The sequence below is a fragment of the Grus americana genome, chromosome 12, assembly GCF_028858705.1.
Source record: "Grus americana isolate bGruAme1 chromosome 12, bGruAme1.mat, whole genome shotgun sequence".
Lineage (NCBI taxonomy): Eukaryota > Metazoa > Chordata > Aves > Gruiformes > Gruidae > Grus > Grus americana.
Genome location: NC_072863.1, coordinates 6,441,680 through 6,463,243, shown reverse-complemented (window position 1 = coordinate 6,463,243; position 21,564 = coordinate 6,441,680). Strand labels below are relative to the sequence as shown.

The 21,564-nt window shown below is 34.2% G+C and overlaps 1 protein-coding gene across 7 annotated transcripts in view; it reads right to left on the bottom strand.

Annotated features, from left to right (window-relative positions):
- Window positions 1–21,564, bottom strand: part of DIAPH2 (diaphanous related formin 2) — a 247,545-nt gene that overhangs the window by 122,925 nt on the left and 103,056 nt on the right. For all 7 annotated transcript variants that reach the window (XM_054839023.1, XM_054839028.1, XM_054839029.1 and 4 more), the window contains 2 exons: window positions 18,790–18,919; window positions 4,542–4,665 (listed from right to left, as the gene is read on the bottom strand). In XM_054839023.1, the coding sequence (XP_054694998.1) occupies window positions 4,542–4,665; window positions 18,790–18,919 (254 nt within the window). The remainder of the gene's footprint in view (window positions 1–4,541; window positions 4,666–18,789; window positions 18,920–21,564) is intronic.

Genomic DNA, 21,564 nt, shown 5'->3' with positions numbered 1-21,564 from the left:
GTCAGTGCGTAAATGATGTCCTGCTGCTCAGTCACTCAGAGAGGAAAAAAGGTTCACAGCCATTTCCAGATGCTGAGATTCTGATTCAGAGTTTATTTGTTTCTTCCCCAGTGGCGTGCTATAAGAGATTCTGTAGTATGGCAGTTCGTACAAGAGAATTATCAGTTGATGTTTAGTGCACATTAAATATTATCTAACATTCTCAGTGCATAAAAGTCCCACACACACTTAAAGTAGACTTCTCCCCAGATCATTTCAATACCACTGAAGTACATTAAGTAAGGAACTAATAAAACTCATTTAGTTGTGAGTCAATAGTCATTATTAGATAGAACTATAAGCATAAATACATATCAAGTGAGAACATGTGCCTTTCAAGAGGCAGGTTTATTATTTCATAAAAAGGATTCTGTTTTAATGGAAGGGTGTTCCTTTCTGAAAATTAAAATTAGGTCACAAGTTGCTGTTGTTCTATTTAACGATAAGATGGATACACACTGCTTTGAATTTTTTTTTATCTGCAGTAATTTTTGTTCTTTCATTCATGGTTCCCTTAATTTTGCAATTCTTTAAAAATAAGCTTTTAATTCTTCACATGTATGCTATCAATTAAAAAAACCAAGTGGCACCATTTATTGCTCTGGTAGACAAAAGATTTTAACAAGATTAGGCATGTTAGTATCACTAGGGTAAATGATACAGCTGAAAAACAGAAAAGCTATACAAAATCTTCATTTAAGGACATACTAGTACATCTAGAGGACTAAACCTTTGTCACTGGGGGTGCATGCACATGTTGGGAGGGGGAGAAGGTGGTATGCATTATTTATCTATCTGTAGTTCTAAGTCAAGATTAATTAATTAAGTCAAGTCTGTACAACTTTCCATTAATCCCTCTGAAACAGCTCTTCATTCTGTTATCTTTAATCTTTCTTAATAACGTTTAAAGTTAAACCTCATTAATGTGAATATCTTTCTCAATCCCCAACTAGACACTCATGTTTTAACAGCACTAAAAAGAAAACAGCATATACACCTACAGCAAGTATAAAATTCAGAGTTTTCCATTTAAAAAAATCTTCAACTAGACACACAAACACTGAAATAAAACAAGAAGTGAAAGCCAGATTTGTCATAGTCGTAATTACTGTTCTAAACTGTTGAATCAGACTCCCCAGTGCTGCATGAAGCTGGGCTAATTATAAAAGAAACCTCTCACATTTAAAGTTAAATTATTTACAATTTGCTCTTCAAGTAAAGTACAGTTCTAGCCATGGATCAGATCATGAAAAAGTTGTCTCAATCACACAGAAGTTATTTAATATAGCACGAAATACACAAAAAGAATTTATTTTTTTCCTTACCCATACTATATTCTACTTGCTGTTATAGCACAGGTGTAATCCTCAGTTTGAAATCAACTACTTCTGATGGTCAACCACACAAGTCAGCTCCATGATCCCAAAAGCTTTGGAGTCCTGTGAGCATTCCTTAAAACTCAGGCAATTAAATACTTACAGAAAATCCCAATATAAGGCAGATACTCTAAAATCCTACCATGATAGCAAGATAGCAACTACAAAAATCACTTCTGAACCCCACAGACGTATTTCCATACAGCTATCTCAAAGTCCACAGTGTTCACTACAGAGACACACGCTTACAAGATGTAGAATTGTGTCCCAGCAAGTAGCGATCATGGAAGCAAGTTCAAACTGTGTTTACTAATTGAACGCAAAGTTCAATGTATTACTCTTCCTGTCTTTGTATTTAATTCCTGAAGTAGTCCTAAGTTATTTTTAAATATTCAAGAGTTACATCAAGTAGTATGCACCAAGATGAATAATTGTATGTGCTAAATAAACTAAGTGAAATCGCAAATTAGCCTGCTTAGAAATAGGTCAAGAAAAAAATCCTAGCTGAAAATGTAAGTAGAATTTCTATTCATCTTTTTATCAGTCGCAGTACCAAATACTTATTTGCTAAAAAAAAGTTAAAAACCTAAAATTAAGTAATTTCTTTCATAGCATTTACGTCTATATTATGAACATTAATTCATTTTATTATGAATATTATGAATGGTATTTTTATTGTAATCGATCTCCTACCTAAATATGATACCAAGCAATATTCTTTTCATATTCTCTGAAGAAAGTCTCATCCACAGTTACTGGTAAACAGCTTACTTTGTTAGCAGGAATGGTAAAGAGAAACTATGCCTTTAATTATGGTATAATTCCTGCATCCTAAAACTCTCTACTGATAGATGATTTATGTTCAGACACGTCTCAAATTTTCTGAAACACTCAAGCAGTTAGAAGGATGTTCAGCCTAAAATTCTTTAACTTTCTAATCTCAGTACATGCTATCAGCAACAAGTCTTCAACAAGTTGACAGAAACAAAAGAAATACATACTGAAGACTAAGGTGTCATTTTCCCCCAACTTAACATTTATTCTTCAATCAAAAAAAAAAAAGCCCCACAAACAGGAGTGTAGAAAATTGTAAATTATTCAAGGATAAGCAGAAACAAATTTGATCGCTTGACATAACTGGCGATGACTTTCTAAAAAAGAAAAACACCATTTATCAGGTCATCTATTAATTACGAAAATGTAAATCCTTAGGCAGAATCAGTTCACTTCATCTGTTTTGTCAAGCCACCAAATTCGCTAGTATGATAAAAGCTGTCAGGCATCTACAGTTCAGGGTGACTATTTTAATTACCAGGAGTTGGTAATCTAGCTGTGACATCAATGTACGTGCACTGAAGCAAGGCTGCCCAGGAAACTTTGAACAATTAATTTTCAAAAATTTCATAGGATCCTCCTATTTTTGCTAATACAAAAAAGTATTAGGTTTTGGGGTTTTTTTAAAACTCTTTTGCATTGCCAGATGATCCTTCTTGAAGAAATTCAGGTGATAAACCGCAGAGCAGAAAAAGGTAAATATTCCTACTTGGCTCTTTTTCCCCCTCACCAAATCATTTCAGTGATGCAAATCATTTTTGTAAGTACAGTAAATACATAGGTAGCATAACAACAAACGGCAAAGCATTTACTCAACAACGGAACAATAACGTATATAACCTGTAGAATAGAGCTGTCAAGCTTAACAAGAAAACACAGTTGCAAAAGGTGCATTTCAGTATGTTGTTTTCATTTATGAACAAAAGTGCGTCTTACTTGACCGTATTCAGCCTACACACATGATGACAAGGCAAAGGACAATGACATGGCAATATTATAAGATTTTCTTATGTGAATGTGTCTCAGGAAAATAATAAGGTTGGTTTGGTAGTGGTTTTTTAATAGCAGAACAGGTAAACATGATTACTAGCAAGTCTCCTAACCTTAAAAATAAGACAAGGTGGAAGAGAATATGTAAGTAACAAAGAAACAATTTTCCACTTAGTCATGAGTTGACTCCCTTAAGCTACTTCTCTGTGGTCTTGTCAGAAATTTAAAATAAATCCACATAGAGAAGATATTTAATATCTTCTTGTGAATTTCTGTCACTGGAATCCATTCAGATAGTTAATCCTGCTAAAACTTACTTTCCAAATATACAGTAGTTAGAACCTCTTCATTACATCCACCTAGTAAATGTGATGAGCAGCTACGAATGGCTCTAGACATCAATCCCCTCTTCCCTCCCCCGCTTTGAAAAACCCACAAAACCATGACTTCTGCCTGGTTGCAGTAAGAATAGATGTCACATGAACTATCTGAGCTTCCATAAATGCACAAAATGCCTTGGATTTGGGCATACACCATACTACAAATACTTCCACATATAGAGAAACGTGCTTTGTGCAAAATAAAACCCAGTGAATTTATTTTAAGAAAAAAAATAGGACTTTTGATCATTCTTTCTCACAGTCCTGTGGGCTTCTTGCATCTACAGTATACTTTACTTGTTAGTTTATAATTTTGACCAAAAGTAAAGCTAAAATGAAAATTTTGGAGAGAAAATGGGCTAGACAGACATCATTTGGTATTCTCCCACAGATTTTACTTACTAGTTCTTAAAGAACCTACAGTCCCTACTCCCTATAGAAAAAGGACAAATCATTATTGAGTACAAAACATGTAAATACTTTTTCTTAAAATCTGTTCAAAATAAATAAAAATTATTAACAAAATTATTACTCTCCCCTTCAGAAAACAACATACCTGAAGCTAAAATAATTAATATTCTACTGCTGATAGTTTTCTAGATTGCAATGATTCAACAATTATCATTAAAAACCATTCTTTAAGGCAAAAAAACCTCCTTACTACTACCTTTATGACCAATCACTATAACTACTTACTTCAAGAAAGCTGTCTGGTTTCCTCCCTTCAAAGTCTGATTATAAATGCTTTGAGCTATACTCAGTTATATGTTTTCTTACGTTCAGCATGTTCTGTTCTGCTTTTCTCTGCACTAGAATAAAAGCATGGAAGAGAAGACTTAAAACTTATTTTCAAGTGTTGTAAATACTTAACCAGACGATCAGAATGTTCAGATCACCAACGAAGACATGTAAAAAGGATATGCTCATCTTTTCTACAAACTTATCGTGTTCATCTTGTGTTTTAGGGAAATTCTCAATGTCACTTTCTAGGCGCTGGATCTGATTGTTCATTGAATCTAGGTTGCTCTTCAAAGTCTGGGCTGAAACTAAGAAAAAAAAGGACAATGAGTAAAAAGCTTCAAGATTGCAGAAAGGGTATCAGAAGGTGAAAAACCAATGTCACTATAAATAGTCTTGAGGACTATTAAGTAGACTCACATTTTTCTGAATTACTGTTCATAAAAATCCTACTCTTCATAAAAATTAAGTGAAAATATGTAATGTAATATACCAAATCATCACATTTAATGTTGAAATGTCACCACTTAATTCTACCATTAGTTCAGATTATTCAATTGCTATTTAAACTTATTGGCAAAAATTCTAATATTTCATTCTTTTAAATCTAATTCAAAAATTACAAAGTAACTAAGGTTCAAAGATATTTTACCTTTTTAATGCATGTACTTGGTTAAATGAATGATCTTATTAATGCATGTACTCAGTTACAGAAATGATTTAAGGAACACACACGGAGAAAGGATCAAATATTTTTCTTTTATTGAAATTAAACTGATTTCTAGAAACCAACATCTGCAAAACCCTCTGTTAAGATCAAAGGTAGAATCGACTAATAAAAGTTACTGTTAATTAAAAAGGACTCACAGTATAGCATCAAAAAAGAGAGGCTACCCTAAAGAAACACTACTTGCTCTGTCATGTAACAATGTAAACCACTATTTTCATTAAACAACCACTAACTGATACATCATGAGAGAAATCTCCATTGGAAACCACATGATCATAACTTTGAAGGTGAAGCCACAAAGAAATTCCAGAACTAGATGAGCAGGGACAGAAACTCTGCAGAGAAGCTCCTGGCCAAGTTGTAATATTAAAACAAACTGAACCTGTAATACTGAGTTTCATGACATAATCTATGAAGTCCATTTGTCATTCTCAATTTAATCATAAACAACAGTTTGACAAGCATTTTCTCTCGATTGAAAGATTCATTTTAGAACCAAATTCTATCTTCTGTTGTCTCCTCTTGTATAGTTTACAAATATGTGCTTTCCAGCACAAGCAGCCAATCTCAACACCACCCTTCCCCAAAGAGCACTGGAACATCTGCACCATTTCACATCCTTCCTCTAAACTGAATATAGAATACTTCAAGTATACTCTGTTTCAGAAGTGATTTATACTCTTTAGTGACAGTGCATAGAACCCTCTCGTCAGTTCTTAAAAAGTGCCACAAACAACTTTTGATATGTGGAATCAGAGGTGAGAATATCCAGCACATTATCTACTCGAGTAACTGGCCAAGTCAATGCTCCTTATTGACTGCAGGCAGCTGCTCTACAAAGCCAACACTGTAGATCTGCATCCCAGCTAACCCAAGGATTATTTGTGTAGTGAAGATAAGCACGATTTTTTTTTTTAAAGGGGTTTCTGCTTTTTATTGTTTTTATGATGGCAAGCCATTTGTCCAAAAGTTGCATAGGGTTTTTTCCAAAAGAACAGCTTTTCTTATTTCCTTGTAATTTAAAAAATTGTGCTGTGATGATGTGAGATTAAACAGTAGCAGGAATTTGATTCAAGATGGCTTGAAAAACAGTATATAGGAAATAAAAATCCTGTAAGGAAGCTGTTCCCAGAACAAAATCAATTCTATATTCTTTGTAAGGACTGATTCATATCAGCCATAACACCACTGATTTAACTTTGCACAAGCATAATCAAATACATAAGGAACCAATACAGCTGTCTATCACAGGCATAATCTTGATTTTATGTTCAATTTTATCTATTTTATTCTGGGTGCCAAAGGAACTAATAATCATTTAATCTTAAAATTATAGTGAAACAGCTTTTTAAGCTTAATTCAACTAGGGGAAAAAAATAAATAAATCTATACTGACCACAGCATCCTTGTAGCTATTAACATTCAAGAGTTAATCTTGAAATCAACCAGTAAAAAGTCGTCTGAATAATAAACATTATCAAAGCTTTTTTGATATTACTGTCAGAAAAGGAACGTACATTTTTGCTTGAAATGAAGACTTTAAATTATTATATTTTATAAGCTGTTATGTGGTTGGATAGGGAGACAAACAGCACTGAAGTAAAATGCTAGAACTAAAAAATAAATTAGGAGGATGCAAATGATAATTCTGTTGATAAAAAGAGCAGCAGCTGGTACGTAAATGGGCAACATAACAGATAAAGTTTAACTGTTTTCAGCAATTTGAAAAATATTTAAATGCATGACCACTTAGCAAGAGTAGTAATTTATTTTTGTCTGACATTTAGAAGTGCAAAGAAATTAGCAACCAATGACAACTAAGAAGTACGAAGGAACTCTACCCAAGCAAGAAGGCTGCATTCAAAAGCTTCCCATAACTAACTTCTATATTCATGCTGAATTATCAAAAAACATTGTAGAATATTCATATTTATTCACTTTTTTTTTGTCTAGCCCAGGCAAACATACAAGTTTCTGTTCAAATAATTTATGAAGATGTTGTTCTGCTAGCCGAGTTTAAAAAAGACTACGTAACAGGAAACATATATATACACTAGAATAAAATATCTGCATTTCCTCCCATAAAACTGTTTTATTAGAGATTTACCAGTTCAGTAATGTGGAGATCAGGCAACATGAATACTTTTTACTCTTTCAGGGAAAAGCATGTAAATTTCTTAAAATTCTTGCAAGGTATTCATTTATGAAAGCATAAACTCTACCTGCAGCAAAACGCCATTTCTTTGAAACCATTCCGTAAATGCTCATACTAAAAAGACTATCACTATACTCCTCAAAGCTGGTGATCGCAAGACAAAGGCTTGTTCACCTTCAATTTGTCCATCATTTCACATGAAAATTAGGCATCCCAGTAGAAATAGTCTAAAAACCTACACGAAAAGTAGCATTTGGTTTTCAGTGGCACACAAGCACTGTTCAAGAACCATTACTAGGAAAGCCTCTCTGTAGCAGTAATTACAATACCATTCCATTTAACATTGCAGCAGGAGACAGCAATCAACTAAATCCAGTACACAAATATCTGATTTCAGGAAAGGAACAAGGCAAATACTAAAAAAAAAAAAAAAAAAAAAAAAAAAAAAAAAAAAAAGACGAAACAGAAAAAAGAAAACAACCACCAGCAACAACAGCCAGAAAAAATTCCTCCATAACCCCACACACTGTAGAATGAGCAGTCCCAAAAAAATGATGTGGCCTACAAGAAGCCCAGACATATCTCTGTATTAAGAGCAAAGTTAAAATGTTTGCCACATTTCAAAAGTAAAACAAATCAACAGCAATAAACAATCTCTCCACCCTCAGAGCCTTACAGGACAATTAAGACACACACACACCCCCCCATAAGGGAAAGGTCAGCGTTTAAGAAATGGGAAAGTTTGAGAAATCAAAATAAAGTCAAATTTGCTGACACAGGGAACAGTGGAGGCAGATGGCATAAACAAATTTAGAAAAGGATTATTTAGATTCATATATAACAGGTCCGTAAACAGATATCAAAAGGAACAGGCAGGGATGTAATGCTTAATATGTCTGAGAACACATGCGGATGGATGGGGGGAAACAGACTGGAGGAACTGCAATGTTCTCCTGAAACAGCAGATCTTGCTGCCAGCACCAGACAGAGCATCACTGTGGGCCACGGGGCACTTAGTACAGTCTTATGCCTTAAGTCAAAAAACACATAAACCCCAAAACCTATACACGGACCATCTTCAAGGCCAAAGAGAGGAGGAGAAGAAAGTAGCAAGATTTCTCAGTCTGTACCAAACTGTATCACACTGGCCCCTTATTTAGCAATAGGAAGAGGCTGGCTTGGAGAGCTGCTGCAGCTCTAAGAGGGGAAGAAATACAGCATCTTTAACGTGCGTTAACAGGTGTTAACACAAACCACTACAATAAAAGGATTTACGAGACAGGAAAAATTCAATACCAAAATTAAACATCTATGTTTCAACTAACTAAAGCACTATCACACAGATTTACTATTTACACATAGGACTAATATAAACAAGGTGAATATGAAACTATGCATATTAATATATTGTCAGATTATTTTTCATGTCAGTGGAAGACTAATATAAGCATCTAGATTTATCAGTATTCTCTCTACACAAATACTGAATGAAGCTCAGTTAATCATGCATCATTAAATCTACAACTGATTAAAATATTTTGTATATTATTATTTATTTATAATAGAAATCCATAGTCATTGAAGAGAAGGCACAATGTCATTTTGACATGAAAGGTGATAATTTTTTTCTTCACTTTACTATTTTCCCTATATTAATTCCTCCTGTGTAAAAAAAAAAAATCCAATATCTCATCCACTTATTTTGGAGAAAGCAGACTGCACGCTAAGGAAGGCTTAGTGAATGTCTGGTTAGACCACTTTAGTCCTAGAAAAACACTACAAGCAGTTAATCTCATGTTAATGTCAAATGCTAGCTAGTCCCCACAGTCAAGTTAAGCATTTTATATTTACAGTAATGCAGTAATAGTACCGAAGGACAGATTAATCCTTTCCAAAATAAGATTGCGCCAGACTAAGAGTCCTCCCCTATAACCAGGGGTGGAATGATACATTTTGATTAGGTGCAGTGTCTCTTGCATAATAAATTCAAAGGGTCTCTGATCACGATGCGAAACAGGGATGGCCATGTGCATGTTTAGTAAAAACATGTGAGCGCCAATGATATAAATGACTTCAGTAAGCAAAGGCAAATCTATATTAGGCAAATGAACTAATGGATTTGTAAGTCTAGACAGTATTTGTACCATAACTACATTCTGAGCATACTAATGATTATTTATTTCTTATTGCCTGAGGGCAGTTGGAAGTAGACTTTCACAAAAGTCTGAAAAACAGTTTGAGGGGAAATAGGTAAGCAAGTACATAATCTGCAGGAATTACAATCATTGATTACTCAACTCATACCACTAAGTTTATATTTAAGAGAATAAATGTTCTGTTCGAGTTAGGTTAACAGTGCCGCCTACAGCCTACTTGAGGATTCTGCGTCCCACAGTGTGTGTGCGCGCATCTCAGAATATGCCTGTATATTATATATGTATATATGTACATATATATATGTATATATGTACATATATTGTAATAAATCTCTCTCGCAGGTATACATATATAAATATATGTATTTTTTGTGTGATATAGATGTACCTTAATATGTATGTCTCAGGCATGTAGGTATATGTACATACATTTACATGTGTGTATACATACACATATATATCTGTGCTATATACCATAATACGCCTGTATCACACAAAACAGCCCATACTTGAAGCTTCACAGCTGAACGGCTTCCAGACTTGAAAGCAGTACAGCTCCCTTTAACATGTTATTTGTGAAATAATTAACACATCATTATTCATAGCAAAAATGTTTCCTAACACAGCTATACTGTCTACAGGACACAAACTACGATCAATCATGTTGTCACACTTTGATATACAGATAAACCATTGTGTTAAAAAGGTACATCCAGCATTAGAAGGATGACTCTGAAAAGCATGATACAGAGATGGCTTCAGTCATAATTCCTCCTCAATACCGGCGGGGAAAAAACCTGTAGATACCACACGCGTTATTTCTTTTATCAGAAACTAGGTCTTCACTACATGCTAGTGTAATAGACCTAGAACAAACTTCCAACAGTAAAAAATAACCCTATATTGAAATATTTTTCCCAAGAAGGACACTGAACTTAATCATTAGCAGTTCTGAAGAAACCAGATGAACAGTCAAGACAGGTGGAATCAAACTCTCAAGATTACATCCACCAAGCCTACTACTGATAACAAGCAAACACTCCTCTTTCCAGATAAACATCATGTGTTTTTTAACAGAACTTAGGCAGAAGTAGTAGTATTGAAAAGTACATTCATACACCAACAGCGTCTAAATTTCAAAGCAGGACCCCAAATACGGCAAAATAAATTAAGTTCATAAGCTCAAAAGAAGTGTCAGAAATGCTTAGGAGTGGAGGTTTAAATCCCTTGGGATCAAAAGGTAAAAAACAGAGAGTAACCTAATGAGCTAGGCCACATCACCATCCTCTTCCAAAAAAAGGTAAGCTTTCTGACACAGACTACTTATGCTTAACAGTCAATACATCTTGCATAATACACTTTTTTCCCCTGTAAATCTTCCACAGATTTTCCCCTGAATCTTTTACACCAACTCTGCCCAAATGGTAATGTTTTGTTTATATATTTTGTCAACGTACTGTAAATGAAAACATGTAATTTGAAAAAGCTTTAAAATAGAATTTTTAACAGATACATTTCACACATAGATGTGCATTTGTACTTGTAATTTGCATGCTAAGATTTCATTCACCAGCAGGGTCTCCGCATTTTAGTTGTCTTATCACAGCATTGATATAGAATGGCAAAGGAAGTCAATGACACAGCTACGCTTTATCATTTCAGACTTCTACAGTAAAATCATCTGAGTTAACCAAAGATAAAGCAATTGTGCATTGATTCTATTGTCCTGTCCATTTGCAAGCAGACATGAGCGGCAATTTTAAGAGCGCCTTGTAACAAGTCCAGCCCCAAGTAGCTCTTGGCTTTAAAATTTAATGAGAGATTCAGTATAAGATGCTAATTATCTCTCAGTCTGAGATTATGTTTAATGAGGCATGTACGTGCAGAAGCTCTAGATTGCAATATTGTTCTCCATCTATAGAAAGGAAGAACACTTATCAATTCTTCCTGGAGAGAAAAAACCCCACTTCCCCAAACCAAAAGAGAGTCACAATCTCAACTGTGATCAAGTCCTAACATCATCACAATACACATTTACATATGTGTATGACATTTTCATGTGTCTTATCACAGAAAGAAAACAGATATATCTGACAGAATTTAAGGAAAGGATAACAGATTTTAAACACACATCTGGAAAAAACTACACCACACGAGCTAAAGTTATAAAAAACAATTTTGGGGTACAAACGATGAACAGATTTTCAGCTTCTCAGAACAACAATAACAGCCATCTAAAGTGAGGAAATTTAATTTAAATATTACACGCACAGAAGTGCAAATGCATTTAACAAGCTTGCCTTGACAAGTGAGATAGTGGAGAAAAAAATAGAAAAAAGAAGAAGAAAACATTGCCTGTTGGGCCTAAAATCAGAAACGTCATAAGCAACATGTTGTCTTCTCTCCTCTGGAGCTGAGGAAATTACAAACAGTGCTTATAATCCTGAAACACTCAATATATCCACAGAACAAAAAGAGAAATTTCTGTGGGTAGCTTATGTTTAATAAACATATGTACAGAACTGTACTCTGGTTTTGGGAATGAATCTGGTTGTGTCTGTTCCAGCAATTATGTACAGGTTTTAAGAATAAAAGAGTAATTCTGATGCACATAACTTAAGACACTAAGAATCAATTATAAATGACAGTGCATCAGGACCCCAAAATGTGTTACCACTATCATATTGACATGAGCCAGTTAAAACTCCTTTCTAAAGCACAGCACAAAGTCATTGATCTCCTAAGTGATGTATCAGAACACGAAATCCCTTCCTTTCTTTGGACAGGTCATATTACCCAACTCATTACTGACTCAAAATGGCTTACTTCTTAAGGTTAAATTAATTGGCAGCAAAAGACCAGTTTTCTGAAAAAGAAAAAACTCTGAGCTCTTAAGATTCCTTCTGGTTGAATCCTGACAAGTATTAATCATTATTTTTGTGTCCTGCATAAATCTGTGTGTGCCAACCTCCTACTTTCTCTCCTCATCAGCCTTTTCACCTCGCTTTTCAGGTTTACCTCACTGAGTAAACAATAGTACATTCTAGAATATAATCTTTATTAGTTGAATGTAAACTGACTTTTCATATTACAAATAAAAATTCTTTGGAAAACAAATATCCTAATTTCAGAAACATAACCAGAAGTATTAGAGGTGATCAGTGAGAATAGCAGTGTGCTCAGTAGCATTCTCCTAGCAATGTGGATATCTCCTCCAGAGCACTTCAAAAACTCACCTTACTTTGATGTTAATTTAATTACAAGATCTCAAAAGTTGAGTTAATTTTGAAAACAGAGCTTGTAATTACAAAATCAGTATCTATTAAATGAGCATACTGAAGCAAAACTTCTTGGCAAAGGTATGAGGTAAATTGCAAGTAAGGCAAAGGAAAGAAGCGACTGGACTTTTAAGTTCTATTAATTGCATCCAGATTCAGAAGTATTAACTGAATATGCTAAATTCTGCTGTGTTTATTTAAAGAGCCGATATTTTGCACTGTCACTGTTTCTCCATAGTCCAACTTTGCTGGGTTTGTACATCAAACCAATACACAGATGCTGTAATTCTTTGTGAAGCAGCTATGGGACACTATATTCAGTGGTGCACATGTAAAAAAAAAAAAAATCACAGAAAATAAGGAATACAAAGAAAGAGAAGGAGTAAAGCTTTTGTCATACACAACCTATCTGTTGTTACTAGCAGCTTACTAGAGAAGGTGTCGAACAACTTCGTCCAGCAGACCTCCCTTCAGGTTCTCAACTTGTAACAGGAGTTTGGTCTTTCCCATTAACTGAAGGGCAAGCCATGCTTCCAGAGGTAGAACCACCTTTCTTACATCAATGACAGTGCAAATTCAAGAGCAGCTAAGCAGGAAAAGAAAGAAGTGCTGGTTTGTAGCTTTCACCTCTCTCTAGCAGCTTGTATTAAGGAATTCTAAATGGATTACATAATTCGAGAAGTCATTTAAAGCAGTCTTCAAATCTGAATTGGTTTAACTACAGTCAAAAATTCTTAAATGCTTTAATTTCTTTAATAAGCAACACCCCATGAGAGTCATTTGGACTATTCTTTAATTTTGCCCTTGATATTTACACTTCAGGGAGAGAAATGCATCCTGAAAATTCATGCCATACAAAATAACTTTGTTTAATGTAGAATCCAAATTGTAGCTTCAAAATATAGCTTCAGAATTACCACAATTTTGCATATCATTTATTACACATTAGAAGATAGCAACTAAATAAATCCTCAAAATCTTCGCAGACTGGGAAAATTTAGTAAGCAATTTTGCAGAGCGTAAGCCAATGAGGAATCCTACTGAGTTTCCAACAGGATCTCTCTCAGAAATTCCATCTAGAACTACAAAACAAAAAATATCTGTGAAGCTTTTGCTTCTCTGTCTTCCTCGCTGACGCTTGTCAATGAAGGAGAACACGTCTGTCGAAAAACTTTTAATGAGATGATGCATAAGCTACCGTCAATATGGCGATGCTATATGCAAATACCAGAGTGTTCTTAAAAGGAAAAAAGTCTTCTAGTATTTGATGTACCTAACTGTGTATTTGCTACATTCAGAAAAACACATTGTGAGACTTTCTGACATTTCAATATTGCAGTTTATGTGAATGAAAAGAATGATAGAAGTTACTATACAGTGCAACATTGACTTTTGATTATGATGCAAAATACCAACTTCCGATTCTATTATGGAGAGAAAAGTCACAGATGCAAGCATTAAATTTCTCATGCCAGAAGGCATTGTCTATTTTATATCCACTAATGTGCCAGATTGGGCAAAATCTGTTTCAGCAATTTAAACTGTGCAAGGTGGAAAATACTGCAGATCTCTTTGTAAAAACACAGTTTCTTCTACTGCAATGAACTATAAAACTTTTGTTTGACAGAAAAATGACTACTACTTATGAGTATGTTTTAAATCGCTATACTTTAAAGCAACAATGGCACAGAATGTTTTGAAATACTTTCCCCACTCTAAAATTATGGCATTAAATCAGTGAAGTACCTGCACAGAATTTTAAAATTAATATTTTCTTACAGTATTTGTAATAATATATTAAGTATATATATATTTGCATTCCACAGTGCTTTTGATTGCTAATGTCCTTTCTAGAGAGATGCCTCAACCATCAGAACCATATGCTTGCAAATTAAAGAAATAATTTTTTTGTGTCAACATGAGTGAGAAGTCTGTGCTCCTGTCATTAGTACTTTCTAGTCTACTACACAGACATAATTCACCTCCCCCAAGGCATCTTTTACTTGATTTTACTCAGAATGCTGTGCTTCTTTTAACAATGCTTTAAAAGAATTATTAAGAGGTGTACCTTTATATCAAGCACAGAATTCTGTATGTTAAGCACTGGAAAAATCCCTCATTATTGCTGAAAGAGACTTTATTATCTATACTGCATTCACAGTTAAGCTCAGCCCTTCACTTGGAGTTTAGGTGTTTTCGCAAGTCCTACACAACTGCTCAGCTAAACCCAAACCCCATACTCTGTCTATACATACAAGGTATCACTTTACCTTGTCCAACATGGTGGGAGAACATATCGAACAGCCAATCGCCAACTACAGACAACAGCATTCTACATCCACTCATTTCTGAAGTAAACACCGGTGGGGCAACACAAGCTCACAACACTTCGTATGACTCTACACTGCCTCGTAACTCCCACTCCTGGCAGACAAAGCAAGCAGGTAACATAAGTATGCCAAGAAATGTTAAACTTAGGACGAGCTGGACACGATGTTCAACTGATAAAAACATGGTTATATTTTCATTTTAAATACAGGCACGATGTTTAAACCATGAACTGTGATTTATAACTGTTGCTGTTGTAAAATCTGAAATTAAGTTACTATAAAATACATGGCTAATGCCCCTCCTCTTAATTTTGCGTGTTACATATTTCTTTTTTTATGATTTCTAGGAGGCTTGACACTCAGAGGAGTTTCAAGTTAAAAAAAATACATATCTTTTCTAAGGAATTCCAAATTATACTTTTTACAACATGACTTTGTCTAGAAATCCCAGACTTGTTATCTGACTTTAGTAAGGTACCTCTAAGTTTTGACTGAACCTGCAGAAGGAGATAGGAATTTGTCAAATATTTAATAAAGTCACATCTTCTAAGATGGTAAGAGCAAATACCATGAAAGGCAGCAACTGGAATAACAAGTGAACAAGGAAGAAATTTGAAAAAAGGGCTTTGCATAGTTTCAACAGCAGGGCAACAAGAGGAAGATGCTGCAGACTGCAGGAAGGTAAGTGAATATCACTTCCATCAAAGAATCCACTTTGTCACAAGCTTCTGATTTTTTAATTGGTTTTCCTTTCACACAGTCTGCTTCAAGTAAGAAGGAATACTTTTCCACTAATCTCTTGATACTTAATCAGTCTGACCTTTGCTTATACTTTCCAGAATAAAACTGTTTCCTAATTTATTTTTACTTTTCATAAACCTCTAGGTTGATCTTCCATCTTTAAAAAGATCACATATTTTATTATACCTAATATCAGATTATTGAAGATTTTAGTACATGCATGGGCAGTTCATCTAATCCCATTGACCTTTTCATATTAAAATCCAGTTTTATGTTTTATCTGCTATTTGTTAAAAAAAAATCATCCATTGTTCAGAAGCTGGTTCTTTATTGTTATATGAAAATTAAAGCAAAACAAGACTTTATTTTTATTTACGTGGAACTGAGAAAATGCACCCAAGATTTAAAAGAAGCTGAACATGAAGTGTCTTGTATTTGGAATTTTATGCACAGTTCAAACTATGAGGCTGCCTTCTGCCTAAAAATTAAGAAGCATACATCTCAAGTAATCAGACTGTCACCTGTTTAGCTCACATTTCCTTATTTAAAATTCAGACAGAGATAATATTTGCTGGTAGATTTCCTTCTATTTGATGTATAACTGATGCTAATGCCCTCATGTCTGTAGCCAATTTATTCCAAAAGAAGCCTCCTACAGGAAAAATAAACCTAACTGTCCATCCCTGAAACCACTGGCTTATAAAACACCAAACAATAAATAGGAAGTGAAAGTCTTCTCTTCCACACAAAGCATGTTAACTTCCTACACAGAAAAAGTGACCATGTGACAGAGCAGATGAACATTACAGTTAAACAAAACCCAAAAAGTACCATGGGGAACAATTGAAGCAAGTTGCACAAATCACATTTATTCTGCCAAAAATCTGCTTTGTTACAGAAAGCAAAGAAGGACTGGAAGGGAAGTTTTGCTCATTAAAAATGAACAGTAATTTATGCTTCTGATAAGAAGTCAGAGCTCTTTATAGAAAACATAATAAGCTTTTATCTTATAATATGAAACAAATTTAACTGCAATAAAATCTTTTTCATACATATTCTAAGCATTAGGATTATTAGTGACTTTGCTCCCATTAATATGCTTTCTCTCTTTTGGATGCTATAGCTTAACTAAACTGTACTAACTCTTTTGGTTTAATCCCTCAAGACAACTTACAGAACATCAGAGGCTTTGCATCAAACTATAAAAATCTCAAACCTGCAAGGTAAAGTGTTAGCCACAGGAGAAAATTAATAAAAGATCATCAAATGTGCCTGGTAAACCATAAGGCTTCGTAAAGAATTTAACAAGAGATGCAGGAAGAAAAAGATTAAACTTAAAAAAAAAAAAATATAACAACAACAAAACACCTCCAGAAAAGAATTATCAAGTGGTAGAAAACATTTCTGGAATTTAAACAAGATGACAGACTCCTATTTGCATAAATAAAATTAATCACTATGTTACTCTATCATAGATCCTTGTAAACACACTGTCCAAACCAGTGACATTTACTGGGTAAGGTTGGCAGAGAAAAGAAAAACAAAACCAAAACAAATCAGTTTGGGGAAGTTATCTGACTCCATATCTGAAGCTGGGAACAAACAACACTGACAGCAAACAGCAAAATTTACAGTAATTGTAAAAATTCTTTGTGTAATAGCCATAGTAGTGCTCAGATATAAGTAGCCAGCTGTACACTGTTTAAGCATGCACCTTTATATGTATATATCGTGTGTGTACATATATATTTTATATATAGGGTACATTCAAGATGGTAATGTACAAGTTATCTCTTCGGTCTCTATACTGCCTTCAAACACAATACCATCCCCAACCCTACATAGGCAGATCGGTTCCATTTTGTCAACAGGCATTCATGCCAGTGAAGTATTCATCATCAAAGAGGAAAGTGAAGCACGGAGACATTTCATCAATACAAATAAAATTCAGTTTATATGCAGAAAAAAACCCATCAAAAAGTACTTGCAAAGTTTGAGAAATAGCAAAAAGTTGCACAACAATCACATAAGTTTGTGAATAAGTCGGAGATGAAACAATAACAAAGTTAGGTTGATTGATGAACTATTCCCCAAGTCCCTGGGGAAACAAGAGTTCTGCCCTCACTGGGCTGAAGCTTAAGATAGAAGACGACAAACTGAAAAAAAATGATGGTCTAATTAAAAAATTATCTAACAGCTAACCACTGAACTGAAGACAGACACTGACTGATAACACTGAAAAAAAGGAGATAAAAATTTGCAAGAGAAAAACTGAATAGAGCTAGCAGAAATGTGTATCCAACTTCTTTTCCCCCTCTCTTTCCCTTCATATTCTTGTGGTTCCCCAAGTATTTATCTTCTGATGAATCAGTAATGCCCAGTCAAAATAAAACAACTTGCGTTATCTCCATCAACCACTATGACATAGCCTTTGCTCTCCATAGCTAACAAGGTCATCAAGCAGCACAGCACATTTCACATTAAAAGATATCGAGAAACAAGTGAATTAAGTTTTCTATCAGAAAACAGGCTATACTGTTGACTGACCAAGAATCAAATCAGTATTAATCATTGACTGTACAGTATAATTAAACAAAATATTTCATATACTGTCTGGGAACTTTAGAAAGCATATTTGTTTTTCTCCATTCAGGTGTTAATCAAGTGTTAAAATGAGAAACATACTGTGCACGTACACACACACACGTGAGTGTTCACTCTCAAGCAACAAGACTTCAAAGGCTCAGTGGTAACTAGACATCATCAGTACACTGCTTATTCAACTTCTGATATGTGATTTTGAAAGTACTTCACTGAAATATGCTGTATTATTTCCACAACTTACTGCAGAATGAAGTTACTTTATTACTGTTTTTCCCCTCCTTACTTTTTGTCAGGTCAATAAATACCAGAAAAGCAAAATCCACATGGATTATCAATGCTTACAGGTTACATAATCCTAGAATCTAAAATGAAATGTTGGAAGTATTTTATGTCACAGTAAACAGCTATTACCTTTAGGTGTTTTATCTATTTGCTTACCTTTACTTGCACTCTCAACATGCTGCAGTTCATCTGGAAATTTTAAGATGTCCCGGTAATTCTCCTCACAGATTTCTGCTAGGAAATGCAATAGGGTTGTTTTCTGATCTGATGATTTAGTATCTCGTATCTAAAAAGTGAACACAGGACAAAACAAAAAAAAAGCTTTTAAGTAAAAATGTTTAAATAAAGTGAACATTGCAGATGTAAACTCATTAACAAAAAGTTACCTACACTGGCTGCCTGCAAAGGAAACAAATTATTTAAAAAATTAAATTTCTGCAACTCTTTATAACTTCAGATTATAAAGGGAATCTATCCCTATGCTATATTTTTTAAAGAATAATTAGTATGCTCAGAACAAAACCAGAAGACAGTCCATAAGGTTCTGAGATTTTAGCAACAGCAGTTCAAAATGCTCGCTGTGATAAAAAAAATAATAAAAAAAAAATAGCAGTGAACAGAGATTAAACAGAACAGAATTTAGTTGATTCCTTCAATGCCCCCCTCTGCCAGATTTCCAAAGGAATCCTTCTGAAATGCCGCACAGTTGGACAGCATGCTAAAAGTCAGAATTTGCTCTTTTACCAGTCAAGTTAAAGAAACTCCTGGTCGTAAACCCACATTTTTTACTGAAGCAAAACCTAAAACATGCTGCTTTATCCTAAAGCCTTTCAGACAAATTCTATACAGACACATGAAATAAATGCACCCCGCCTTACTAGAATACAAAATGACAATGGAAAACCAAAGGTAATCCTAACTGCCAGTAAAAGAAAACTAATACATCCTGGTTTATTTCTTAAAAGCTGCACAAAAATTGTGCACAGTGTGAAGAAATAGATAATTGCATATTTAGTGCTCTGAAATAAACCAGTCCTCTTGAAGGTGAGAAGATCCTCTGTTCTCCATTAACCTAAGTGCATTAACTGCTAGAATCAGTTTATTATTTAAAAAAAATCTGAAATAATTGTTAAAATACAAGGCTAGTGGCAAATTTCCAAGTGAACATGGATACTTGTGGCTAAATCCCATGGCAGAGTGCATGTGTATATGCAACGGAACATCATGAACTTAACAGAAGGAGAAAACTTAGTTTCTCCATTTCTATGGGGATATAAAGAATGAGCATATGAGTTGAAGATTTAGTGGAAGTAGAGATTACCCCTTATTTACAGAGGCAACAGAGAGAGTAGGTGTACGCAAGAGTTTGAGATTAGTGCACTTCACTTTTTATACAGAATTGTATTACAAGTGTATCTAAAATTTTTTTAACTGCATTTTACTAAATCACCTAGTACAGTCCTTATACAGAAGCTACAACATACACAACAAATGAAATCAAGGATTTATTTAAGAAGAATACATAAATGTGTGTGTAAAATCTCCTATTTGTTTTCTCATTCTCTAAATCACTAGAAGTTCTAATTCTATAATCCTCATGACAGGCTTGCCATCGATGTTCAATTTAATACAGGCCTTTCAGCTTTAAGGATTACCCTGTTAAGAATAAATGAGTGTAGTCGAAAAACAGGCTTTTAAAAATATAAGGCATTTAGGCAATTAAGAATGCAATTTAATTCATACCGATTCGGTGATTAAAGACTAAACAATGCTCAGTAATGGTATACATTTAAAACGTTTTAATGCGTTATGTACATAGAAGTTTTTCCAACTTGAAAAATACCCATAGATTTAGTGGCTAAACATCTGCATGGTAAAAAGAAATTGCATTTCAATTTGTCTGTGAACAAGAACTGTGGGATTTGCAGTCTTTGATCTCTCTGACATCATCAAGTGGATAAAGCTTCCCCCCCACCAAAAATGGACAAAATTATTTTGCTTTCAGATTATAACAGAAACATGTTTTGTCACCAACAGTAACATCGTATTAACAAGAGTTAATATTAGCACCCGCTGGGTTGTCTAAAACCTGTAGTAAACAGTCATCCAGACTTTAACCATCTGTGTCAAATTCACTTCTTTGGCCCAATCAAGAAACGCATCTCAACTACATTCATCCCCATTTTCAATAGCTAAGAGACACAATGGGTAACATGTGGCTCTGATCTTTAGAATCAATATATCTACTTTAAAAACCAAGTTCTAAGCGTACTAATATAATGAGAAGATAAAGAAAATAGGTGGGTTTTGAGTGTAGTTAGGCAGATATTATTTAAATATAAAAATAGAAATGGAAGACAGGAACTGGAACGCTAACAGCAGCATGGCTGTGTCTTTACATTCTCTGTATTCACAGACTATAATCATACTGAGGGTAAATTTTTTGTCTCCTCTTTCTTTATTCTTGAGCACAATTTAACAGTTTTTACTTTATGGGAAAGACTACTATGTGTATTTTAAGAAAGTGAAATTTGTTTTTCTTGTATCCAGTTAAATACAAAGTCAACTTTGCAGTATTATTATTTTCCTTCAGCATAAAGCTAAACTGTCCTTTTATAAGCAAGAGTTCTGGAACATGGCAAATAAAATACACTTAGGGCCTCTGTTACATTAAAACATTAATAAACAGAAAATCAAGACTAAGTACCTAGTTTCTCATCAAAAGACTACTATTTAAAAAAACAACTTGGGCATTGACATGCCTTCTCAACTAAAGAAATGTCTTACTTGGGTTAGCAGAAAGAGCAAAACATTAAAAAAATCATTATTTTTTCCCCTTTCTTTTCATTCCTTGCACTTTTACTCATTACTTTCACAGCTGATAACTGAAGCTGATTCACAGTAAATAGTGATTAGAACTTTTTTTTTTTT